At 40.4% G+C, this 27,927-nt stretch overlaps 1 protein-coding gene across 7 annotated transcripts in view; it reads left to right on the forward strand.

Annotated features, from left to right (window-relative positions):
• LOC124551075 (zinc finger protein 570-like) overlaps positions 1-27,927 on the forward strand; it is a 201,557-nt gene that overhangs the window by 12,570 nt on the left and 161,060 nt on the right. For 4 of the 7 annotated variants that reach the window (XM_047125976.1, XM_047125977.1, XM_047125971.1 and 1 more), the window contains exons 3-4: positions 8,164-8,232; positions 23,281-23,349. In XM_047125976.1, coding sequence (XP_046981932.1) covers positions 8,164-8,232; positions 23,281-23,349 — 138 coding nt within the window. Of the gene's footprint in view, positions 1-1,234; positions 1,414-8,163; positions 8,233-23,280; positions 23,350-27,927 lie in introns of those variants that run through there. The other 3 variants (XM_047125973.1, XM_047125974.1, XM_047125975.1) reach the window with 2 other exon arrangements.

A 27,927-nucleotide genomic window follows, 5' to 3' on the forward strand; every position in this document is an offset into this window, starting at 1 on the left:
CTTTGTCAGTAAATAAAATTCTACAAGGGAACCTTCTGAACTTTAATGCCATCATTGAATTTCTTCTTACTTATATAGGATTTCCAAGGTAGTGCTGAAAGCAGCAAGATGCAATTCTCAAGAAAAATTTAGAAAATTGACATTGAAGATTGGAAGATTTCCGAGCTGTGTTAAATGCAAATCGTTTCGAGTATAGTAACGTATTTGCTGCTAGGTGAGTGTGTAGCATAAAAATCTTGTGACGGTGATGTCTGTGGTTTGAAATTCACTGGTAGAAACGTTTTTACTTTCATTTAAATTCCATATTAATTGGCAAATGGAAATGTTACTTAACAAGTATTTGATCATGATTTTTTAATTAAAATTACTTCTATTTATTTTTATTTTTATTCACATTAAAATGCAAGTATGCACAAAAAATTAAAATTTGGTATAAAATATGAAACATCAAATAGGAAAAATACTTTTTTCTTTATCCAGAAATTGAATTGTGTTATTGATGTGCACATTGGTTTTCATTCAATAAAAAGGCATTATGCATTTATTTATGTGTCAATATTATTATTGTTGATTATCATTTCCATTTCTTAACGAATTTGGAATCAAAAATAGGTAAAAAAATATGCAACTAATGAGATTTTAATGAGCCTTTAGATTACAATCCAATTGCACTGTGCAGTGAGCTGCTGAGGAATTCATTAATAAATTATAAATATTTTATACTAAACAGTTCATGCAAACATTGTAATCATAAATGACAATTTTGTGGAGTTTTCTTTTAGAATTGCATTATATAGACTTAGGAAATTGATTTTCAGATAGTGACTTTCACATCTTGCAAGTATGAGGAACATGGTACAGAGCAGAGCACTCTTGTTATAGGTAAACAATGGATCTTCATCACACTTGTGAGTGCCATTGACGGAACTGTAGTCTGCGTAGTTGTCCTGTGGCCTTAGGGTCTGCAGGCACTGGAGATGGTGTGGGCATAGAAAATGTTCATGAATTACTGCCCAGACAAGAGTATGAACCAGGCTTCCACTAACTGTTTCTGACTGGTTTCAGGATTTTCATCCACTAATTGTAACGCACACTCCCCCCTCTTGGAAGTGCTGACTGAGTGTATCTTCCGTTTTGGATGCTTGAGAACCTGTAGCCCTAAGACAATGAAAACATTAGCCAAACAGTTTATCATGTGTTACTCTGTAACATGTATATTTTTCGGAATATAGTGCACTGGATCAGAGGCTGCTTCCATTTGCTAAATCATAGCAGAGAATCATATTCACCACATCACTTGTGTAATAGCTGTCTTCATTGCTTGGAAGTGGTGGAAAACAGAGAAAAAGGAGCCGTTACCATTTGCCTTACAAACAGCGGAATAACAGTGAACACAGAAGTGAAGTTATCTATGTAAGTAAGATGACAACATGATACAGACCCAAAGTTGTGAGTAATTTACTGGATAATAAGATTAATGTGACTGAAACTACAGTACAACACAACTCGAGCAGCACAACTGACTGCAGACTATCTAATGCTCATACTAATGTGTACCTGTACTACTGAGATACAGAAATACATCAAAACACTCTCTTGACACTATGGGTGGAGCACCAAGCAATGACTGTACTTATATCCACAATCAAACATCTTTCAAGCCCTCTTACGAACAAGCCTCAGAAAGTCGGGCTATGCTTTTCTGGAACCATGTTTATTGGACCTGTTTTCTGGTTTGTTTGATGACTGTTACATTCCTTAATACATTTGACACACAGTGTAATTCAGAACATCACCATAAGTAGCTTCGTATGCAGAGACAGTAGGTTGACGGTACACTGTGAGTGAAGAAAGGCTCGAGCAACTCACAACACCGGTGTGAATGGACAGCTGTAGTTTGACCCAGCCTCTGAGAGGCTGGTGTGGGTATTGCGGAGTAGCCCACTGATTCCCTTTACTACAGAGGTGGGAGTGGAGGGGGGGGGGGGGAGGAGGAGCGCGAAGCAGTCTGGTTATAACTGCGACAGGCAAAGGATGCGGTGTCATTGCTACCGGATAACATTCAGTCTTGCTGTGGGCATTCTTCTCGATGTGGCACATCAGTGTATACAGTATATATTGTGAAGGCTACATGTTCTTGGATGTATACTGCAGATGATTCTCACAGGTTTTCTCTATGTTGTGAAGATTTTCTTCAAAATTGTCATTTTGCCACAGAAACTTATGCCCTAACACATCGGAGAATGCAACTGGCCAAAACATGCTGTCTTAGAGACCATAATATTACCAAGATGTGATGTAATTCTTAGAGGAATGTTGCTAATGATAATTTTTAAGAGCCAATCATTACCTTTGTTCATGCTTTTTGACTGACACAATTGTGATTATGTTAATTAGTTGCTGTTCTATGCCTTTTAAATCTTACAGATTGTTACTATATGAATTGCTGACACATTATAATTGTTATGTCACCCTACTGTCATTTATGGTACCTGGATGGAGAACTAGGAGCATCTCCAAGGTTCTGTCAGTTGCATCATCAGCAGTAATATTGCAGCTAGGCAAAAATTTTGATCAGTCCACAAGCGAATTTGGACTACACACATCAAAAAATGTTTTGCATCACCCCAGTTTCCATAACTTCTGAAGATAGGTGTTGACTGTGGATATTGAATCACAGATACAGCCCCTTTGACTGTTCAGAGATGTCACTAAACCTGCCCAAAGATGTAAACAACTATGCATGAGCAGCGCCTATTAGACGGAGGGGATCTGACAGCCGAGCAGTTCCAGGCATTCCACCAGGAAGGAGGTACACGGCTCGTGTTGTTTGTAGTTCAACTGTGCCTAGACTGTCAATACTGCAGTTTGATCATGTCCACATTGTTACTTTGTACCAGGAAGAGCTCTCAACAAGGTAAGTGCCCAGGTGTCTTGGTGTGAGCCAAAGGGATATTGTGTGGACATTGAGGAGATACAGAGGGACAGGAACTGTCGATGACATGCCTCGTGCAGGCCGCCCAAGGGCTATTACTGCAGTGGATGACCACTGTCTACAGATTATGGCTCGGAGGAACCCTGACAGCAACACCACCGTGTTGAATAATGCTTTTCGTGCAGCCACAGGACGTCGTGTTACGACTCTAAATGTGCAATAGGCTGCATAATGCACAGATTCACTCCCGACATCCATGGCAGGGTCCTTCTTTGCAACCACGACACCTTGCAGTATGGTACAGATGGGCCCAACAACATGCCGAATGGACCGCTCAGGATTGGCATAGCGTTCTATTTACTGATGAGTGACACACATGTCTTCAACCAGACAATCATCAGAGGCATGTTTGCATGTTTGGAGGCAACCTGGGCAGGTCCGCCCTAGACACACTGTCCAGTGAGTGTAGCAAGGTGGATGTTCCCTGCTGTTTTGGCATTGTGTGGGACCAATATACACCACTGTTGGTCATGGAAGACACCATAACAGCTGTACGATACGTGAATGCCATCCTCTGACTGATAGTGCAACAATATTGGCGAAGAATTCTTCTTCATGTATGACAATTCGTGCCCGCATCGTGCACATCTTGTGAATGACTTCCATCAGGATAACGACATCACTCGACTAGAGTGGGCAGCATGTCTCCAGGCATGAACTCTATTGAACATGCCAGGAATAGATTGAAAAGCACTGTTTATGGAAGACATGATCCACCAACCACTCTGAGGGATCTAAGCTGAATCTCCATTGAGAAGTGGGATGATCTGGACCAACAGTGCCTTGATGAACTTATGGATAGTATACCACGACGAATACAGGCATGCATCAGTGCAAGAGGATGTGCTACTGGGTAGTAGAGGCACCGGTGTCTACAGCAATCTGGACCACCACCTCTGAAGGTCTTGCTGTACAGCAGTACAACACACAGTGTGTGGTTTTCATGAGCAATAAAAAGGGTGGAAATGATGTTTATGTTGATCTCTATTCCAATTTTCTGTACAAGTTCCAAAACTCTCAAAACTGAGGTGCTGCAAAACTTTTTTTAATGTGTGTATTTATTTATTTCTGTGAATAAACTTCATCACTGACAGCAACACGATCGAATGTAAGATCAGCAGTAACAGGCTTACCAGATCAGTATGAGATAGTGATACTTCATTGGATGTTCCCTGCATAACCAAAATAAATATTTCAATCACATAAGCTAAGAATTTTTGTAGTTTTGTCCCTGAAAATTATAACTCAAAATTATCATTAACTTATTAAATTAAAATTGTGAATGTAGTTGTACAGCGTTTAATCTGGAGGAAAATCACAGGTATTTGCAACACTATTTCCGAATTTCATTATCTGTCATGTTGCACACATACCTTTGTTGATAAAATAGACCACATGTAGTATTCGTAAGTTCTGTTTATCTTCTTGAAGATGCAAAATTTAATACCCTGTTTAGGGAAATAGGCCATCACATTTACAGTATGTTTGACAGTGACACTGAGTGGCAACATAAATGCTGGCATACTTCATATGTTGACTACTTCATATGTTGACTACTTAGAAACATATTTCGCTCTACGCTGTGAAGCAGGTGGCTCTAAATATGTCGATATCAGATTCTGTTTAAGGAGTACACTTTTCCCATTGTACCAGTTATTAGGGCTTCTTCCCATTCCATTCACATATGAAGCATGAGAAGAATGATTGCTGAAATGCCTCTGTACATGCTATAATTTGTCTAATCTTGTCCAGTGGTGTCCCATTGTTTGTTCTGCCTGTGCTTATGAGAGTTTTAGTCTGCCATTGTTTTTTAGACGGGTGGCCTCTTTTTCTCTTTGTTTTGTCTGGTCTTTTATGTTGTTTTGTTTCCCATTTTCTTTTTTCTTCTTCCCCTGGTGCTGCCCCCTTTGTGTCGTGATCATGGTGTGGTGTGGATATCGCCAAGGGTCTGTGGCAGTGCTGGTGCCCCACAGCATGTAGTGTTACCGAGGTGCCCCTGCTCTCACCATTTCTCACCACCACCTCTTGTTCTCTCATCTTCCTTCTGCCCTGATGTTGATGTTACCTCTTTGTTTGTCCATTTCTCCCTTCCTCTTGACTGGAATGCGCTATGCTGTTCGTGTTGTTCCTACCTCGGTTTCTACCAACTTAGATCATGGAACCAATGACATCGCTGTTTGGTCCGCTCCCCCCATCTGCCAACCAACCTACCATCAATATCTGCTGTTAGTTTTGTTTGGTATGAGTCCCATACTCATGAGCAATATTCTAGGATGTGTTACGTGTGTGTTTCTAAACAATCTACTTTGTAGACTGATTTCATTTCCGTAACACTCTACCAGTGAAGTGTGTTCTTCCGCCTGCTCATTTATGAATGAGGCTATGTGATTGGCTCAGTTCACATCCCTACAAATTGTTACACCAAAGTATTAGTGTGGTTTGGCCAGTTCCTACTCCGACTCACTGATAGTGTATTCAAAGAATACTACGTGTTTTCATTTTGTGAAGTGCACAATTTTAAATTTGTGCACCTTTGCAGGAAGTTGCTAATCTGTGAACTGTTTTGAAATCTTATCCAGGTGTCACTGAATATTTGTGCAACTTTTCTCACCAGTACTTCATTACAGATAATTGCATCATCTCCTAAAATTCCAAGAATGTCTTATCAGCTATGCAACATGAACAGCAAGGTCTCACACCACTTCCCTGGGGCATATTTGAAGTTATTGCTGCATCTGTTGTCAGCTCTCCGTCCGAGATAACGTGCTGTGTCCTTACTGCCAAGAAATTCTCACAGATCACAAATGTCACTTGATACCTCATACAATTATGCGGCAGCGAGTCAAATACTTTGTAAGGCAAGAAATATGCCGTCCACGTAATTGCCATGATCCATGGCTTTCAGGGTGTCATATGAGAAAAGTGTTAGTTGGGGTTCTCATAATCTACACTTTCAGAATCCATGCTGGTTGAGGTGGAGAGACTCACTTTGTTCGAGATAGTCTATTGCATACAACTTCAAATATGTCCTAAGATTGTACAAGAAATGGATGTCTTTGATATTTGAAAATAGTTTTCTTGCATCACTTCTGCTGCCCTTCTGAGCTTTTCTCCACCCACTAGGCATGGCTGTTCATTTGAAAGATCTATATTGAGGTGGATGGATATGTGTGTGTGTGCGAGTGTATACCCGTCCTTTTTTCCCCCTAAGGTAAGTCTTTCCGCTCCCGGGATTGGAATGACTCCTTACCCTCTCCCTTAAAACCCACATCCTTTCGTCTTTCCCTCTCCTTCCCTCTTTCCTGATGAGGCAACAGTTTGTTGCGAAAGCTTGAATTTTGTGTGTATGTTTGTGTTTGTTTGTGTGTCTGTCGACCTGCCAGCACTTTCATTTGGTAAGTCACATCATCTTTGTTTTTAGATATATATTTCCTACGTGGAATGTTTCCCTCTATTATAACTATATTGTATCATTGTTAGAACAAGGGCCCACTCAGCTACAACTTCAGTACAGTATCTGATTCAGTACCATTGGGCTCTGGAGCTTTGTTCAGTTTCAGCTACTACAGCTGTTTCTCAATCCTCAATGGCACTAATACTAATGTCTATTTCTCTCACATTGTAATGGGACAGAATTAAATGGGTGCAACATTCATGGATTTTCCTTTGTAAAGAAACATTGTAAAACAGAGTTGAGAATTTCTGCCTTTGCTTTGCTACCCTCAATATCAGTTCCTATCTCATCTATGATGTCTGGACTCTAACTTCAGTATCACTAACAGCCTTTGCATAGGACATGAATTTCTTTGGGTTTCATGAGAGATCTTCTAATAATGTTTTGCTGTGGTAGTCACTGATGGCTTTACACATTGCCCTCTTGGCAGCCAAACATGTTTCATGCACCAGCTCTGTACCTATACTTTGTTTTACATATGCTATGCAGTAGTGTGTGTTTCCTGAAATTTCTCTACAGTAACTGTGTACCATGGGCAGTCGCTCCCACCACCAACTGTTGTACTAGGTACAGATTTGTCAAATGGATGGTTAACCATTCTTTTACACTTGAGCCATAGTTCCTTTACCTGGCCTTGCTCAGCCAGACACTGTGACTGAGCGGTTCTTAGCGCTTCAGTCCGGAACCGTGCAGCTTCTGTGGTCGCAGGTTCGAATCCTGCCTCGGGCATGGATGTGTGTGATGTCCTTAGGTTAGTTAGGTTTAAGTAGTTCTAAGTCTAGGGGACTGATGGCCTCAGATATTAAGTCCCATAGTGCTTAGAGCCATTTGAACAATTTTTTTACCGAGAGAGGGAGCAGCATCACAGCCCATTCGCACAAGACATGCAGTGCCAACTGAAGGCCTTATGGTGTGAGGGGGTGGAAGGGGAGTCCTATTGCATACAGTCCCAAGTTGCAGCTGCTGTGTGTCTAAGGCACTGTGTCCAGTGTGACCTACCTGAATGACATCCTGTGATCCGTAGCCATACGCTTTCTGCACACCACCACAGATGCCATTTTTGAGCAAGACAGTGCACGGTCACATGTTGCTGCACAACACGTACCGGCCTGCCAGATCACCAAATGAAAATATGTGGGATATGGAGAAAAGATGAGTGCACTGCTATGACTGATTTGGATTCAGCTCGTAAAAATCTATAAAGATCAGCTATGAAAGTAAAAATAGTTTCTCAGTTTTTCATTGGCGTGGGTAGTTATTATCCTCGTGTTGTCGAATTAAATTTGTGAAGTCACATTTTAGTTATTATTCTAAGAGTACCCATATCATTCCTGCTATGTGGCGATGTATTTGTATTGTATTAAGAAAAGATCACCTGCAAAAATATTCTACATAAAGAGCAAACTGGATGGACAGGGTAAGCGACAGCCCTCCACCAACTGCATTTCTCCGGCGATGTACCCCATTTGAGAACCTCTGGTAGCAGAGTTCAGAAATCACAGGTGGAAAAATTGGTGATAATGGAAGTCAGAATCAGGGTGGGAAGTGTGCTCAGATACCTTAACGGATAAGACGTCTGCTCATGATAGCTTTTAAATCCAGGCACAGAGTTGCTGTTGTCACAACGTAATCATTTATATTCTGTAGACTGGTTCCATAAGCACTGCTTGTACTTAGTGTTGTATCTGTACTTAAATAATTTGCTTTCATTCAGGTTGAGGCTGACCCACTTGCATCCCCAAAGCAAGAGATGGAGTACATATCTGTTAAGGAAGAAACTCCAGTAAGTACTAAAATTCACCTGTCTTCAGAGTGTTCAAAAAGTAATGTGGCTCTGCACAGAAACAAATTGTCTTCTTGAGTGCTGGGTGATTCTGTGCTGTGCCCCAAAGGGGTGGCTGCTTCATTTTAAAGTTGTTTGCTGAGCTGCAGACTTTGAGCATTCTCATTGCTATCTCTTTACAACATAACACTCCACTGCAGTCTTCGCACACCTTAGGTGGAGGGGAAGCTCATCATAACCAAACACATGTGGTCTTTTCCATTAAGTTTCGGGTGTGCAGCCGCAAGAAATCTCCTTCTTCTTCTAATATTTCCGCTGTATAACGTTCAGCCATCTTCAGAGTGAGCCGCAAGACTGCCGCTCCAGTGCTCGCTTCATCCCTTTATACTGTTGTACCGCGCGACTGTGCATGCGACCACAGATGCAAATGCGCCAGAGACGTTGGTCGGCGACAGAGACGTACTTAGTGCGCGAGTTGTATCTATGACTCCGCAGTTGATGTTTGTTGGCATATCGATATATCATTGTGAGCTGCACTGTGACGACGTCTTTGTAAGTTTATTACAGCAATTGCTGGATTCCAGGATTTATCGAAACCATTGTCTCTATTAATTAAGTTCATCGTCAAGCGAATTTCAATTGCCTCCTTTACTATAGCGTCCCAAAAGGACGATGTAGTTGCCAAAATTTCGACATTGTCATACAACATACTGTGACCATTATCAATACAGTGCTCTGCCACTGCCGACTTGTTAGGTTGTAAAAGTCGTGTGTACCTCTGGTGTTCTGTACATCTTTCTTGGACAGTACGAGTTGTTTGTCCGATGTAAGAAAGGCCACATTCACATGGAATTTTGTAAACTCCAGATTTTCGGAGCAACAAATCATCTTTGACGGAGCCCACGAGTGCAGCTGTCTTAGGTGGAGGACGAAAAATCACTTTTACTTTGTGTCTGCCGAGAATGGGGCTCACTCTGAAGATGGCTGAACGTTATACAGTCGAAATATTAGAAGAAGAAGGAGATTTCTTGCGGCTGCACACCCGAAACTTAATGGAGCAGTCTTTGCGCTGCCAAAACCTGAAGATTCACATGTGGTCTTGTTCAAAATCAACCAATGGAAAACCCAGGATGGAATAAAAAGAATCTATGAAAATGGCAGATGGCTACTCACATACTGAAAATGTTGAATCACAGGCAGACACAACAAAGAGACTGCTAAACAAGAAAAGTAAACTTTCAGCCAAAGGGCATCTTTCAATAGTACACAACACACGCGCACACACATTCTCACAACTCATACACACAATGCTCCAGCATTGTGGTTTTAAAGTTCAAGGATTGTTTGATGGAATGACTGTGCCAGACATCAGATTTCTTCAACTACAGATCCTGCCATAGTGATGCCATTCTGGAAATCTAACAGTATCTCTGGTCTCTTCTCAAATTCTTAGACCCATCACAGAGTCTTTTCCCTGAGTCAGTCTCTCTCCTCACCTCTACCACTCCTACCTTCTATATGCTTCCTAAAATTCATAAACACAACCACCCAGGATGCCCTATTGTCAACAGTTATTGTGCCCCCAGTGAGAAAATTGCCATTGTGAAAGACCAACACCTTCAGCCTATTAGCTCAACCTATCCTCCTATATCAAAAATACCAACCATTTCCTCCACCAACAGTCTACAGTTCACGTTCCTTTACTACTTGGTGCCCTGCTCATTATTGCTGATGCCACCTCTCTTTTCAATAACATCGCTAATGCCTCTGGCCTTGCCACTATTGAACACTACATTTCCCAATGCTGACAGATTCCAAACCTACAGCTTCCTTCCTGGTCACCTTCACAATTTGAAATTAACCTCCCAATGTTGTACAGAAAAAATATCTCTCTCTCTCCAGTTAGGCCGGTATTACACTATCAGACTTCTTTGTCAAATATCTTTGTCAAAAAAATTTGATGGTGTAATAGGGAACTTTGTCAAATGTCGTCAAATATTTGATCAAATCTAGGGCCTCACTGTAGATTACCATGTGGAGCGCTAGCATCGCTGCAGCGTTCTGTCATCTGTAGCATTTTTAAAACACTGCTGGTAAATACAATTGGTGTGTACTGACAACTACAAAATTAATAGGTATGTGTGAAGCTGATGAGATGCTTTACAATGTGAGGCACCTTGAATACAAAAATAGATTAAGAAAATCGGAGACCTAACATAACCTAACTTGACCTAACCATATCTCTCCTGTAGCAAGGAATCGGAGTGTTACAGTGAGCCTGTCTTCTGCAGGTATAGCAGTTCTTAAGTGAGTATTGTGCTTTGTGATATGAGGATACACTTCACTGAGCACATACAGAAATGTATGCTTATCCATTCTTAAGTAATTGATGTACGACTTCATGTCCTCCACTATAAGCTCACATAACAAGTTTCATTTAATGCTTTTATCGTGTCATCGTAAAACCCACGGCTTCACCCAGGTACATTTCCTTTTGTTCCCCCGTTTCTCTTCCGCAAGTGCTGCGGTTAATAGTAAGTTGTTGTTGTCAGCCATCTTGAACTTTAACAAAAAATATGATGACAGTGTAATACCCCTTCTTAGCGCCATGTCAAAGATCTTTGTCAAATATATTTGACGAATATTTGATCACATCTTTGACAAAGATATTTGATAGTGTAATACCAGCCTTACCCACCACCTCCATAAGTCCAACTGCGTGGCCACAGAGGGGCATTCACCTTGTGACTCAGTACCACCTAAGACTGGAGTAACTGAATCACACTCTCTGCCAGGGTTTCAACTACCTCCTGTTATGCCCTGAAATGAGGAATGTGCTATCCACTATCCTTCCCACCCCTCTCACAGTGGACCGAGCGAGGTGGCGCAGCGGTTAGCACACTGGACTCGCATTCGGGAGGACGACGGTTCAATCCCATCTCCAGCCATCCTGATTTAGGTTTTCCGTGATTTCCCTAAATCGTTTCAGGCAAATGCCGGGATGGTTCCTTTGAAAGGGCACTGCCGATATCCTTCCCTAACCCGAGCTTGCGCTCCGTCTCTAATGACCCCGTTGTCGACAGGACGTTAAACACTACCCACCACCACCACCTCTCACAGTGGTATTCCACCTCCCAGCGAACCTAGCCAATATCTTGTCCATCTTGACGCCACCCTAGCTCCCAGCCCCTTACCTCATGACTCGTAGCCTTGTAATAGATGTGGATACGAGACCTGTCCCTTGCATTCTCCCACCACCACCTACTCCAGTCCAGTCATAAGCATCACCTATCCTGTCAAAGGAAGGACTACCAGTGAAACCAGTAATGTGATCCACAAGCTAAGTTGCAGTGCTGTGTTCTTTATGGGCATGACAGCCAACAAACCGTCTGTCCACATGAATGGCCACCAACAAACTGTAGGTAATTTACAGTTGGAACACCCAGTAGCTTAGCATGCTGCCCAACACAACATTCTTTACTTCAGTGACTGCTTCACAGCCTGTGCCATGTGGATCCTTCCTACCAACACAAAATTTTCTGAACTGTCCAGTATATCCTAAGTTACCATAACCCCCCTGGCTTCAACCTCTGTCAGTTGCTGTCCTTCACGAACTTATCCCATTCCCCATTCCCAATCCAGCACCACACAGTCTTCTGTTCCACCACACACCCACAGTCTTTTTACTTCTCGCCTTTTCCTCCCATCGTTTCCTGCTTTGCCATCTGTCTAATCTCCTGAATGCACTCACTGCTCTGTCCTCTTGCCACTTTGTCACTGTATGCTCCCACAAGCAGCACTTTACTGTCCCCCACCCGAACCTGCTATCGCTTCCCCTCCCCACCCCCAGGCACCTCATTATACCCATCAGTCAGACTGCTTCTCCCATCATGTGCAGTTGCTTGCAGTCTACCTTGGTGGCCAGAGATGGTGCTCACGTGTGTGTGAGCTGCATTTGTGCGTGTGTGTGTGTGTGTGTGTGTGTGTGTGTGTGTGTGTGTGTGTTTCGGAAGAGGCCTTCTGGTCCAATGCTTATGTGTTTAGTGGTCTTTTTGTTGTGCTAATCTGTGACTCAGTCTCTCTGCAATGAGGTAGGTAGCAATCTATCCTTCTCATAATATTGACATATTGTGTGTGTGACATATTGTTATATTGACATATTGTAATATTGTGTGTGTGTGTGTGTGTGTGTGTGTGTGTGTGTGTGTGTGTGTGTGTGTGTGTGTTTCGGAAGAAGGCCTTCTGGCCCAATGCTTATGTGTGTAGTGGTCTTTTTGTTGTGCTAATCTGTGACTCAGTCTCTCTGCAATGAGGTTGGTAGCAATCTATCCTTCTTGTAATATTGACATGTGATTATGTGCACTATATATATCACTTGACTAATATGAAATCACATGCTCTCATAAAATTCAGTAAATGTCATCTCTCACAAAGTTACTAAATTAAATCAAAAGAAACTTCAGAAGGTTTTTTCAGGTTTTTTTATGGCTTCTTGATGTTGTCTTCAGTCCAAAGGCTGGTTGTATTTAGCTGTCCACATTATTCTATCCTTTGCAAGACTCTTTATGTCTGAATAACTACTGCAACCTACATACATTTTGACTGATTACTGTGTGTACTGGTTGTATTTAGCTGTTCACATTATTCTATTCTTTGCAAGACCCTTTGTGTCTGAATAACTACTGCAACCTACATACATTTTGACTGATTACTGTGTGCACGCCATGGTCTCCCTCTAATGTTCTTATCCTCCACACTTCCTTCCGTTACCAAACTGGCGATTCCTTGACACTTCAGGCTATGTTCTATCAACCAGTTCCTTTTTTTACGCGAAGTTGTGCCATAAATTTTATATGTTCCCCATTTCAACCCAGTACCTTCTTACTTGCTGTTCAATCTACCCATCTAATGCTCAACATTCTTCTGTGGCACCACATTTCAAAAGCATTTTTAATTTTCTTGTCCTATCATCCATATTTTGCTTCCTTACAAGGCCACACTATAGACACATACCTTCAGAAAAGACAAGGCGTGTTCCGTGAGAACGTGGACATAAATGATAAAAATAAAAAAAATCTTCTCACTACAAATATGACTACAAATTCTACTAGGTGAAACATTAAATCCAGGGTTGCAACAAATTCTGGAAATCAGGGAATATATGGGAATTTCAAATGTTTCAGGGAAATTGGAAATATCAGGGAAATTTGAAGAAAACACTGGAAAAATCTCATTTTTGTAGATGAAATGGTTTGTTTACTGAGATGTCGTGCATCATTGCTGGCTGGGCGCAGCTGAGTACATGTGCCGTCTCCCTACTCTCTCATTCGTACTACTTCTCCCCTTCCTACCACTCCCCCCCTCCCCTCCCCCACTTGAGTCAGTGCTGCCACCACTTCTCACCGCTAGCCTTGCAGCTGCCAACAGGAGGCAGGAAGCAGGGAGGCGTGAGGAGTGGTTTGTTTGGACCTGATTCTCAGAGATTGTTGACACAGTGGCCCGAGACAGTGGTCATGTCCGCATGACTTGTGTCTGAGTGATTGTGTGGATGTCTGTATGCTCTCGTTTTCTGACAAAGGCTCTGACCAAAAATTTAGTTCTGGGGGTGTGATTGTCACTTTTACGTGCCTGTCTGTGGTTCAGTGATCATGTTTACAGCAAGTTGCTACCTATCCTCAATAGTATTGATTTGCGCAAGTCATCTGTTGCATGGATTGATCGCCACGGTCTCATTTCATCAGCACGGTGTCTGTGACTCATGAATAGCTGGCCACATGAGTGGATTTCTGTTATGGTCCAAAGCCATAGGCCATTTCTGTGGGTATCTGTAATGGATTGAGCCTGCCAATCTGAAGCCCGTTATTTCCCACTAATTTGCAGGCCCTGCCCATCGGATCTAGTCTCAACAATCTGCAATCTGTCCACAGTCTGGGTCTCTCTGTGTGTGGTGTATTGTGGTGGATTTTCATGGTGTATGCATGGAACCAGGACTGTGGTGCTCCATTTTCGACCGCGTGGAGACCACGGGCAGTGTGTTTCAGGAATTGCGACTGTCTCACCACAAGTAAATTGTACAGTGCGGCATTTTACAGACATTTTATTTATTATAGCACATTTTACACCTTGAAAGTAGTTTATATATTAGAAAGTGCGGACAGTAAGAAGAAGAAAATTGTGGCAGGCGCTGATGGTTTGTATGCTATGTACTCATGTATTTCTCAAAAGAAAAATCACACAATACCTGTAAAATAATAGATATAATGCAGTGGGTAATAACCGACAAGAACAAACTTAGTAGGACCAACATTTTATTGGCTGTCACCTATAGTATTGGTTTACACAACTCTTCCCTTTTTTATACACTTCTTTCAAGAGTCCTACATTTTTTTGACGTTATTTTGAAATCGGTGAAGGTATTTTAAATCTGTCTAGCGACTCCAAGGAAATGCTTATGTTTGTCACCAAATGGGTTTTGTTTTATTGAAATAAAATAACAACAGTGGTCTTAATGAAACGCAAGTACCATTTAGCTTGCTTCATCCATCTAAAAACAGTTCATTACAAAAGACGTTGAAGTTAAGGTTCTTGCTCACACGGGGGAAGAAATACAGAAGCTCTTATATATTTTTTAGATCTCATCATTTGTCAGGGAAAAATGCTAGAACTTGTCTGGAAATCAGGGAAATATCAGGGAATTTCACTTGGTGAAAGTTGTGGCAACCCTGAAATCTTCTAATTTGAAGCCCTATTTTCATATTAAGAATTGCTACATCTGAAAAAATGACATTATAACTGTCTAAAATTTCAAACTTCTAGTTACCCTGGAAAACTAATTTCTTAAAGCAATGCAACAAATAATTGTAAAGGTGTGTTGTTGTTGTGGTCTTCAGTCCAGAGATTGGTTTGATGCAGCTCTCCATGCTACTCTATCCTGTGCAAGCTTCTTCATCTCCAGGTACCTACTGCAACCTACAACCCTGCAAGCTGCCCTCCAATACTAAATTGGTGATCCCTTGTTGCCTCAGAATGTGTCCTACCAACCAATCCCTTCTTCAAGTCAAGTTGTGCCACAAATTCTCTTCTCCCCTATTCTATTCAGTACCTACTCATTAGCTACATGATCTACCCATCAAATTTTCAACATTCTTCTGTAGCACCACATTTCGAAAGCTTCTATTCTCTTCTTGTCTAAACTGTTTATCGTCCATGATTCACTTCCATACATGGCTACAGTCCATATAAATACTTTCAGAAAGGACTTCCTGATGCTTAAATCTATACTTGATGTTAACAAATTTCTCTTCTTCAGAAATGCTTTCCTTGTCATAGCGAGTCTACATTTTATATCATCTCTACTTCGACCTTCATCGACTACTTTAAAGTGTTTCATTTCCTAATCTAATTCCCTTAGCATCACCTGATTTAATTCGACTACATTTCACTATTCTTGTTTTGCTTTTGTTGATCTTCATCTTATATCCTCCTTTCAAGACAGTGTCAATTCCGTTCAGTTGCTCTTCCAGGTCCTTTGCTGTCTCTGACATGCTTACGATATCTTGTGTGAAGCTAAAGTTTTTATTTCTTCTCCATGGATTTTAATTCCTACTCCAAATTTTTCTTTGTTTCCTTTACTGCTTGCTCAATATATAGATTGAATAACAACGGAGTTAGGCTACAACACTGTCTTACTCCCTTCACAACCACTGCTTCCCTTTGATGCCCCTCAACTCTTATAACTGCCATCTGGTTCCTGTACAAATTGTAAATAGCCTTTCGCTCCATGTATTTGACCCCTGCCACCTTAAGAATTTGAAAGAGAGTATTCCAGTCAACATTGTTAAAGGCTTTCTCTAAGTATACAAATGTTAGAAATGTAGGTTTGCATTTCCTCAATCTATCTTCCAAGATAAGTCATAAGGTCAGTATTGATTCACGTGTTCCAACATTTATGTGGAATCCAAACTGATCTTCCCCGAGGTTGGCTTCTACCAGTTTGTCCATTCGTCTGTAAAGAATTCGAGTTAGTATTTTGCAGCCATGACTTATTAAACTGATAGTTGGGTAAAAATCAAACAATGGAAAATCCGGGATGGAATGTAACAATACCAGAGAAGGAAAGTTGCTACTCACCATATAGCGGAGATGCTGAATCACGATAGGCACAATAAAAAGATTCACACAATTAAAGCTTTCGCCCATTAAGGCCTTTGTCAGCAGTAGACACACACACATGCACATACACGCACATAAACCCAACTTGCTCACACATCTGCAGTCTAGAGAGCTGGGACCCCACTTTGTTCGCAGTGGGGTCTCAGCTCTCTGAGACTGCAGGTGTGTGTGTGTGTGTGTGTGTGTGTGTGTGTGTGTGTGTGTGTGTGTGTGTGTGTGTGTGTCTACTGCTGACAAAGGCCTTAATGGCCGAAAGCTTTAATTGTGTGAATCTTTTTATTGTGCCTATCGTGATTCAGCATCTCCGCTATATGGTGAGTAGCAACTTTCCTTCTCTGGTATTGATAGTTCGGTAGTTTTCTCACACCTGTCAACACCTGCTTTCTTTGGGATTGGAATTATTATATTCTTGAAGTCCGAGAGTATTTTGCCTGTCTCATGCATCTTGCTCACCAGATGGTAGTGTCTTATCACAGCTGGCTCTTCCAAGGCTATGAGTAGTTCTAATGGAATATTGTCTACTCCTGGGCCCTTGTTTCGGCTTACGTCTTTCAGTGCTCTGTCAAACTCTTCATGCAGTATCAAATCTCCCATTCATCTTCACCTACATCCTCTTTCATCTCCGTAATATTGCCCTCAAATACATCGCCCTTGTATAGGCCCTCTATATACTTCTTCCACATTTCTGCCTTCCCTTCTGTGCTTAGAAATGGTTTTCCATCTGAGCTCTTGATATTCATACAGCAGTTCTCTTTTCTCCAAAAGTCTTTTTAATTTTCCTGTAGGCAGCATCTATCTTATCCCTAGTGATATATGCCTCTATATCCTTACATTTGTCCTCTAGCCATCCCTGCTTAGCCCTTTTTTACTTCCTGTCGATATCATTTTTGATACGTTTGTGTTCCTTTTTGCCTGCATTTTTATATTTCCTCCTTCGATCAATTAAATTCAATATATCTTCTGATACCCAAGGATTTCCACTAGCCCTCATCTTTTTACCAACGTGATCCTCTGGTGCCTTCACTATTTCATCTCTCAATGCAACCCATTCTTCTTCTACTGTATTTCTTTGCCCCGTTATTGTCAATCATTGCTAATGGTCTCTCTGAAACTCTCTACCACCTCTGGTTCTTTTAGTTTATCCAGCACCCATCTCCTTAAATTCCCACCTTGTTGCAGTTTCCTCAGTTTTAATCTACAGTTCATAACCAATAGATTGTGGTCAGAGTCCACATCTGCCCATGGAAATGTCTTACAATTTAACACCTGGTTCCTAAATCCCTGTCTTACCATTATATAATCTATCTGAAACCTTTCACTGTCTCCAGGCCTCTTCCATGTACACAACCTTCTTTCATGATTCTTAAACCAAGTGTTAGCTATGATTAAGTTATGTTCTGTGCAAAATTCTACCAGGAGTCTTCCTTTTTCATTCCTTATCCCCAGTCCATATTCACCTACTACTTTTTCTTCTCTTCATTTTCCTGCTATTGAATTCCAGTCCCCCACCATTATTAATGTTTTAGTTCCCATCACTATCTGAATAATTTCTTTTATCTCATCATACATTTCTTCAATCTCTTTGTCATGTGCAGAGTTAGTTGGCATATATACGTGTACTATTGTGATAGTCATGGGCTTTGTGTCTATCTTGGCCACACTAATGCGTTCATTATGCTGTTAATAGTAGCTTACCTGTGCGCCTATTTTTTTATTCATTATTAAACTTACTGCTGAATTACCCATATTTGATTGTTTATTTATAACCCTTTATTCACCTGCCCAGAAGTCTTGTTCCTCCTGCCACCGAACTTCACTAATTCCCATCATATCTAACTTTAATCTATCCATTTCCCTTTTTAAATTTTCTAACCTACCTATCTGATTAAGGGACCTGATATTCCATGCTCTGATAATGACATCTTCCTGAGTAGTGCCCGCCCGGAGATCCGAATGGGGGACTATTGTACCTCCAGAATATTTTACCCAAGAGGACTCCATCATCATTTAACCATACAGTAATGCTCCATGCCATTGGGAAAAATTGTGGCTGTAGTTTTCCCTTGCTTTCAGCCATTCACAGTACCAGCACAGCAAGGCCGTTTTGGTTACAAGCCCAAATCAGTCAATCATCCAGATTGTTGCCACTGTAACTGCTGAAAAGGCTGCTGCCCCCCTTCAGGAACCACACGTTTGTCTGGCCTACCAACAGATATCCCTCCTTTGTGGTTGCACCTATGGTATGACTGTCTGTATTGCTGAGGCACGCAAGCTTCCCCACCAAGGACAAGGTCCATGGTTCATGGGGGGGTGGGGGGGTGGGGGGGGGGGGGTGAAATATCTTAAGCTAGTACATTTTAGTAGCTTTTATTGAATTTATTTAATTAGTAAGGTCCTGCGAGAGGCAGTTGTTGAGAGAGTGGAAGCAGAGGTGGTTCAGCCTTGCCAGTTTTCCTCAGAATGAGGTGGTGATACATTGTTGCCTGTAGACACTGTGAAAGAAGGTTCAGAATTAGTTATTTATTTCTATAACTTAGAGCCAGTGTTTTGACTGACTGTTGACATTGACTTTTGATGTTCATTGAAGATTCGCATTGTAAGTAGCCCGCTGCGCACTGAAGGTAGTTGATGCCCTCCACCCACCCCCCATTTGTGGCCAGCTGCTGGTGGTGGTTTGCCGCCCTTGCTGGATCTGGCACTGGCTGTACAGAAATGATGTAACAGTGAGTGACGACCGCACACATGTTGGACTTACGCCGATTTCGGAGGTTCTCCTTCCACTCTCACTCACAGCCATTCTTCATCATCTGTTGGACCGCAATGATTGTTGCTGTGTAGGACTATGATCATGACTTGCCATTCAGGTATATCCTGATCAGTCTGTTGGAGTGTCAGGAGGGCTGGTGTCATGACCTGGAATGATAGGGAAGACTCATTTGTGTCAGCAGTAGTTTGTGGTGTTGAACTCAGTAACTGGTGATTATGGTGAAGTAGCCATCACTCTCAGTAGTGACTGTTGTTGAACAGGCAGTCTACAATAGACTTATGTCAGATGTGACTTTACTGTAACCAGGGAATTGAGTGCAAACATAATAGTGACTAATCTTTATCTGACATTAATTGTCATGATAACATTATTCTTAGTGTTGTGAAGGTATCAAACAAGTTTGTTGTAGTAGAGGACTAGTTTGTAAAATCTCTTAGTTGCATTGCTGCATTAGCAACAGTGTTTCTTCCGTCATGTAATGAAAGTGACATGATCCTGTCCAGCTGCTCTGTCCCATTACATTTCTGCAGAGATCTGCTGTCTGCTTCACCAGGAGTGCCAATGCTGTGTTTCACCTGATTCAGTCTTGGTGGTGTAATGTTTGTGCCTGCCTCGTGTTGACACTGCTGTATTGTAAATGAGGTAGCTTCACTGTAGCACTTCAACAATTTTAACCGCTTCCTGCCTTGTTCAAGGTTGGTATGCCACATATTCCAATCCACTAAAAAATTCATCCTGAATTTTAGGAAAAACAAAAAAAATATTAACCATCAATATAAAAATCTTACTCTGCTTACAGAATTCTTTACCAACTTAACCTGTGTTACAATTTCTGTTTTTCTTTCTGCTACAATCCATTCCAGGCGATCTTGTGTGTGGTTTTTAACTCTGTTTCTGTTATTTTATGCATTAGGAAAGGTAAACTGTACAAATGACTGCTAGTAGTGCAATCATACTAGTGGCTGTTATACTAATGGTAATCTTGTTCTGGTTTCACTCATGGTGATATTCCTGAACATTTATTAACATTTGATCGATAGCGATTTGCCCATTTTCTACATAAGTTAGTTTATCTATGCCTTGTAGTGCCAAAGCATCTAGTGTATGATTTAGAAAAGAAATATTCCGAGTAGGTAAAATGCTGAAAGGATTTTCTAGCCAGTATGATGTTGGTTGTACTCTTGTAATCACCATAGTACTTATGTTGTTTGCTGGGAATTGAAAGTCAACTCTTGCTGTATCACATTCTGTTCAATTGATTAATATAGCCCTAAACTGAAATTACACTTTTGTCATTTCTTTAAAAGTTGTTTCTTTTTAACAATTAAGTATTACTGTTTGTGGCTTGTACACAGAATAAACCCAATGATTTCAGACTCGCTGAAAATGTGTTTGTGGCTTCATGACTACCTTCTTACATTCTGGCACATTCATATTCCTCAAAAATAATTGTACCACACATGACACATTATCCATTTGAACTACTTGTGGAGGACAAATAGTAATAATTTCATTTATATGCTTACCAAGATCTTCTACTGATAGAACTATGTGCAATTCCAGTCATTTAGATACAAGTAATACTTTATTGAATGAGAATTTAATCCATCTTTCAATAAGACTCCATCCATTTAGAAATGCATGACTCGTTAACATTCAAATCGTGACTTAAAGCTAGTTACTGGGAATTGTACATTAATGTACATTAATGTGATTTATCAGAATAAGTTTTAACTATGAAAACATGATAGTAAAAGGCTATATTGCTATTATTTATGGAAGCAACATGCTGCAGACATGAGGGAAATTCCCTTCCTGCCTCCAGTGATCCTTGGGAAAATGTTTTTGGTCTTAACCACGTAGTGCTTAATTGTTTATCTGTAGCATGGTTGGTAGCTTCTTGAATTTTTTCTACGCTGCTTTGTCACTTAAACTGTTTGCTAATACTGTCATTAATCTAGCTATCCCTACTTTGTTATGTAATTTTTCAGGTGATTCTGTATTATACACAAATCCTTATTCAAAGTTATCTTTGTGTTATTAGCATATTGCTGCAATTCAGTTGTTATTTTATGCATCATTTTAGTTATATTTAACAATCCTAGCTCCATACCCATAATCTGAATCATATTCCAGTCAAATATTGTTTCTCTGTGTCTTGCTACTTCTTGCATTTGACCTGTTTTACTATCAAACTTGAAATATCATCATTATTTGCTGTGCCAGACATGGTTTATAATAGTTTACCACCAGCATTCAGCTATCCTCTCTTCCTCTGTACTAGAGAATATGGGATTGTACCTCCTACTCTCTGCAACTACTGTCTCAGCTTATCGCAGGAAAACTTAAGTTTATAATGTTCACTCCCTACATCCCATATTGTACTGTCCCCTTTTGCTTCCTTTAGCACTTTTAAGATGCAACCTTCTCACTTGGTTCCCTACCTCCCAGGTATCAAAGGTTAGTCTCAATAACCACCTGTGATTCGTGAGGAGTATCTCCAGCTGCTGCATGAACAAAACCCTTTTCCACAAAGGCTGATTGATAATTCCTTCTGCTCCGAAGATGAGCAAGATCATAACAGTCGCTAAACCTCATTTAAGTTTAATACTCACCATCACCCAGAAGGAATAATTATAAAAAAGTAGGAATACACCAAAAATTACCTATATTTCTAAGTACGCGACATGAATCAGTGAAAACAAAGAACATAACCTAAAATTACCAATGTATCTCTACATCTCCAACTAGAGACTCCTTGGTCTCAACCTCCATGGCCTATTCTGCAGTACTTCTTTATTCTTTTATGTTTCTAATTTGTGCAACACTCCTGGGTATAGCTTGGTAAAGGAACATTTTGAAACAAAGTTGAAAATTTCTGCTTTTGCTTTGCTACCCTCAACTTCAATTTCTATCTCATCTTTGAAGGCTGGACACTAACCTTAGTACCACTAACACCCTCTACAAATGACGAGAATTTCTTTGAGTTTCATGGGACATCTATCTTGCTGAGATAGTCACTGATGGATTCACAGATTGTTCTCTTGACGGCCAAACGTATTTCATGCACCATCTCTGTACCTGCACGCTATGCTTTTTTTGTTTACACCTGTTATGCTGTAGTTCCTGGTTATTTAAAAATTTCTTTATAGTGACTGTACAAGGCGAGTCACTCTCACCATAAGCTGTTGTGCTGTGTACAGTTTTATAAAATGGATGGTTAATTGTTCTTTTACTCTTGAGCCATAGTTCCTTTACCTGCTCCTGCCCAGAGCTAAATATTTATAGTTCCACAGTGAGATATGACAGTAGTGTCTCTATATCTAGTCTGCTGAACATATAATTATTTCTGCTTTTTTTTAGTTGATCTCTCTTGGTAATCAAGTTTTGTTGTTAAAACATGTGTAAGCAGTTCACATGTAACAGGTAACAGTGAGGCAGAACCATCCAATATAAAGTAATATAATGTAACATAATATAATGTAATTTTTTTCAGTCTACTTGTATGGATAACGCATGTATGAGTTTTACACAAATTAACTGTTTTCTTGTTCAAACAGGGATTTTTAAGTCCGATTGTTCGAAATATAATTCACAGATCTGCTGTAAATCTATTTAAAAGTAATTTGTTCCTGCAAATGGTAACTAATAATTATTATGCTCAGGTTGTTGAATTGAATTTGTGAAGTCACATTTTAGTTATTATTCTAAGAGTACCAATATCATTCCTGCTATGTGGTGATATATTTGGATTATATTAGAAAACAATCACCTGCAAGAATATTCTACGTAAAGAGCAAACTGAATGGATAGGGTAAGTGACAGCCCTCCATGAACTGTGATGCTATTCCCATGTACCCCATCTGAGAACCTCTGGTGGCAGTGTTCAGAAATCACAGGTGGAAAAATTGATGATAATGGAGGTCAGAATCAGGGTGGGAAGTGTGCTCAGATAGCTTAACAGATAAGACGTCTGCTCATGATAGCTTTTAAATCCAGGCACAGAGTTTCTGTTGTCACAACGTAATCATTTATATTCTGTAGATTGATTTCATAAGCACTGCCTGTACTGTGTTGCACCTGTACTTAAATAATTTGTTTTCATTCAGGTTGAGGCCGACCCACTTGCATCCCCAAAGCAAGAGATGGAGTATGTATCTGTTAAGGAAGAAACTCCAGTAAGTACTAAAATTCATCTGTGTGTATGTGTGTGTTTATTTTTGACAAAGGCCTTGTTGACCGAAAGCGAACTTTCTGACAGTCTTTGTTATGCCTTTCTGTGACTCAGCATCTCTGCTATATGGTGACTAGAAACTTTCCTTTTTATTGTATTGTTACAGTCCAGTCTGGCTTTTCCATTTTCTGAATTATGTTATTCTGTTACTATAACTTTTTCTACAAAAGTCTCATTATATGAATGAAATGTAAACTGCTACACTAAGAAAATTATTTCTTTGTATATTTAGAAAATACACTAAAACATTTGGGCTTTGTAGTGGTTCTTGTTCTTTTATAATTCTTAAAGTGCAAAAAAAAGAAAAAAGAAAAAAAAAAAAGGTGGGGGGGGGGGGGGGGGGCAGCAATCACTTCTTTTGCTTCTAGAACTGCCCACAACCTAGCACTTAAACTTATTTTAGATGTTAATAAATTATTCATTTTCAGAAGTACTTTTCTTGCTATTGCCTGACAGCATTTTATATATTCCCTATATATGCCATCATTAGTTATTTTGCTGCTCAAATAACAAAAATCATCTACTACTTTTAATGTCTCATTTCCTAATCTAATTCTGCCACTATCATCTTAATTTACTTCTACTAGCTTTCCATTGCCCTTGTTTTACCTTTGTTGATGTTCTTGTAACTTTCTTTTCAGTACACTATCCATTCAATTTAACTGTTCTTTCAAGTCCTTTGCCGTCTCTGACAGAATTAAAAAATCAATGCCACAGCATCATCAGCAAACAACCACAGATTGCTGTCCACCCTGTTTGCCAAATCATTTATGTGTATAGAAAATAACAGTGATCCTATCACACTTCCCTGGGACCCTTCTGATGATAACCTTGTCTCTGATGAACTCTTGCTGCCAAGGACAACATACTGGGTTCTATTACTTAAAAGTTTTTGAGCCACTCCTATATCTAGGTACCTATTCCATGAGCTCATACCTTGGTTAACAGTTTCCGGTTGTGTACCATGTCAAATGCTTTATGAAAATCTAGAAATATGGAATCTGCCTGTTGCCTTTTGCCTATAGTTAACAATATATCTTATGAAAGAAGGGCAAACTGAGTTTCACACAAGTGATGGTTTCTAAAATCGTGCTGATTCGTGGACATAAGCTTTCCAGTCTCTAGGAAATTTATTGCATTTGAACTCAGAATACATTCAGCAAAAGCAATGTTAAGTATTTTGGTCTGTAGTTTTGCGTGTCCATTCTTTTACCCTTCTTATATGTAGGAGTCATCTGTGCTTTTTTGCAGTCACTTGGTGCTTTGTGCGGGGCGAGAGATTCATGATAAATGCAAGCTAAGTAAGGGGCCAATGGCATACAGTACTCATTGTAAAACTGCATTAGGATTCCATTTTATTTAACTGCTTTATGTTTACAAACATAAATTACTACATCACCACCTTTATAATAGTGCCTACAATAACTGTTTGCTGTACCCTTCTAATCTGTAATATATTACATCACTGGATTTTAGTCAGTGATCAGTTACTACTAAAACAAGTGGTGAGTATTTCTCTGTGAATATTTGTAATAAGTATAGTCTATTTCTGAGATATTGTACATTTAAATGGAATGTCTTTGAGGAAGCTATGCTTTTGTGTCGATTTCCACTTTGCACGAGTCACATTCATCTAAGTTACATTTTTTTAGAGTAACTTTCTTTCAATTCTTCTACAAAAACATCATCTGTTTCCACAACTCTAATTTTTTCAGCTAAGGGCATCAGCATTTCCTAGCAAATGGATAGGTTTATGCCAAACTGCATAATCATAAAACTTCCTGGCAGATTAAAACTGTGTGCCCGACCGAGACTCGAACTCGGGACCTTTGTCTTTCGCGGGCAAGTGCTCTACCAACTGAGCTACCGAAGCATGACTCATGCCCGGTCCTCACAGCCTTACTTCTGCCAGTATCTCGTCTCCTACCTTCCAAACTTTACAGAAGCTCTCCTGCGAACCTTGCAGAACTAGCACTCCTGAAACAAAGGATACTGCAGAGACATGGCTTAGCTACAGCCTGGGGGATGTTTCCAGAATGAGATTTTCACTCTGCAGCGGAGTGTGCGCTGATATGAAACTTCCTGGCAGATTAAAACTGTGTGCCCGACCGAGACTCGAACTCGGGACCTTTGCCTTTCGCTGGGCAAGTGCTCTACCAACTGAGCTACCGAAGCACGACTCACGCCCGGTCCTCACAGCCTTACTTCTGCCAGTATTTCGTCTCCTACCTTCCAAACTTTACAGAAGCTCTCCTGCGAACCTTGCAGCTCAGTTGGTAGAGCACTTGCCCGCGAAAGGCAAAGGTCCCGAGTTCGAGTCTCGGTCGGGCATACAGTTTTAATCTGCCAGGAAGTTTCATATCAGCGCACACTCCGCTGCAGAGTGAAAATCTCATTCTGTATAATCATACTCTGATAATTTTAATGCCCACGTAGTCGAATGACTGCTGGGGTCCTTTAAACTCAGCATCCAAACTAGTGTGGCGTGGTATGTAACTGCAGTGAATTGGCATCCATACAAACATAATTGAAGGTAATTTATACCAAACATGAGAGCTAGCAACTCTTTCTTGATATTGCTGTAGTTAATTTCTGCAGAATTCATTTGCCTGGAGGCATAACCTATAGATCTTTACTCACCGTCAATTTCCTGGCTCAAAACAGCCCCAACCATGTAATCCGATGCATCACTTGAACAGATGAATGTTTTTTTCAAAGTCTGGATATAATAATAGAGGTGAACTAGTCATTACATTTTTAATTTTTCTCATCTCTGCATCACACTCCTCTGTCGATTCAAACACTATACCTTTCTTTAATAGATTTGTCAATTGTTTTGTTATTGTAACATAATCTTGTACAACTCAATGATAGTATTGGCTAAGCCAAGAAAAGATTGTAACTCTTGAACACCTTTTGGCACTGGGAAATTATCTACTGCCTCACTCAGCCCAGGATCTGGCTTAACTCCTCCTGAACTAATGACATGTCCCAGGTACTGAACCTGTGACTGTGCAGAAGAACATTTTTCTAACTTTCAACTCAAATTGCGTTATGAATGTGAGGCAATCCATTTCTTAATCTTTCTGCCTGCTCTTCAATTGTTTTCCCAAAAATTATGGTGTTTTTTAGATACACGAGGCACACAGTAGGGTTAAAACCTCTTAACAAGTCGACAAATCTTTGACAAGTGGTGCACACATTTTCTTAGACCAAAAGGCATGCACAAGAATTTATACACCACAGACAGAATCACTAACACAGTTTTAGGTCTGTCTTGTCGTGCAATCAGAATCTGATGATATCCAGAATTCATGTCCAGGGTGTTAAAGTATTTGCAGTTTTACACTCTGTCTAAGGTCACGTCAATATATGGCAGGGGGTAGGTATCAGGTGTGGTAACCTCGTTTACCGCCCTCATATTGACACATACGTGATAGGCTTTTGTGCCGCTGATTAATTTTTTGGGAACAACAATGATAGAACGTGAACAAGGACTTGCAGAGGGTTGAATTATCCCTGCAGGCACCTGCTGTTGAATAGTGTCTTCAACGACAGGCTATAGGTGGTATGGTATTCAATAGCCTTTCTTTTTTATTGGTCTTGTGTCCCCCACGGGAATTTCATGCTGTGTGAGCTCAGTAGCTGGCAAACACAACCTTTCCTCAAACAGTTGTGCATACTCCTCGAAACTGGGTATAAAAGATTTTGCTCTGGCTCTGGACAGCATGCCAACTTCTTCTTTAACTGATCTCTTAATGAAGGTGCTATCATGCAAACCTCCCTTACTGATTCTTTCTTTTAATCTGTTTTGGTTTTGCAACTTTTGGGTTCTACAAACTCATCACCACTGGCCCACAGTTGTACTTTGTGGTATTTCTATATCCTGTTGACCAAAATTGTCAACACACTCAGATATTTGAAACCTGTTCCCTTAATCTCTAATTTACTCAAACCTCTTTTAACGTGTACTTGCAACTTGTTGAGGAAGTCATTCTGCTGGGCGATCAAATCGACCAGAAAGTCCGATCTTAGTGGTTCCGTGTCTTTGATATCAATCCAGGGAACTCTTCCCATTCCACCACAGACTTTTGCAGTATGTCATACTTTTCAACACCCTTATGCACAACTTGGTTGGAGTTTGTGAGGTGGGCCCTCTGTCGCAAGTTCCTCGCAATTGTGATGCATCCTCACTGTTCAAACAGTGTACAGAATCATTGATTTGGACACCGAGCATGTTATAATCTATGACAACATGATAGCATGTTAGAAAATCATTCCCTAAGATAACATCAAAGTCCTGTCGACATTTCCGTACTACTTCCACATCAGAGACATACTTTTTCCTTTCAGGTGCAAGTCTGTTGTGCAGTTGCCTGCAGGAATTATTATCTCATCTCTAAGTCCACTTATATTGTAATGTGACAGTTTTAGTACATGCTTTTCGTTATTAGAAGCAAAAAGAACACTAATCTGAGCTGTGGTATCCACAAGAATTTTGACAGTTTTCCATCTGAGTGTG

The sequence above is a fragment of the Schistocerca americana genome, chromosome 9, assembly GCF_021461395.2.
Source record: "Schistocerca americana isolate TAMUIC-IGC-003095 chromosome 9, iqSchAmer2.1, whole genome shotgun sequence".
NCBI classification, from domain to species: domain Eukaryota; kingdom Metazoa; phylum Arthropoda; class Insecta; order Orthoptera; family Acrididae; genus Schistocerca; species Schistocerca americana.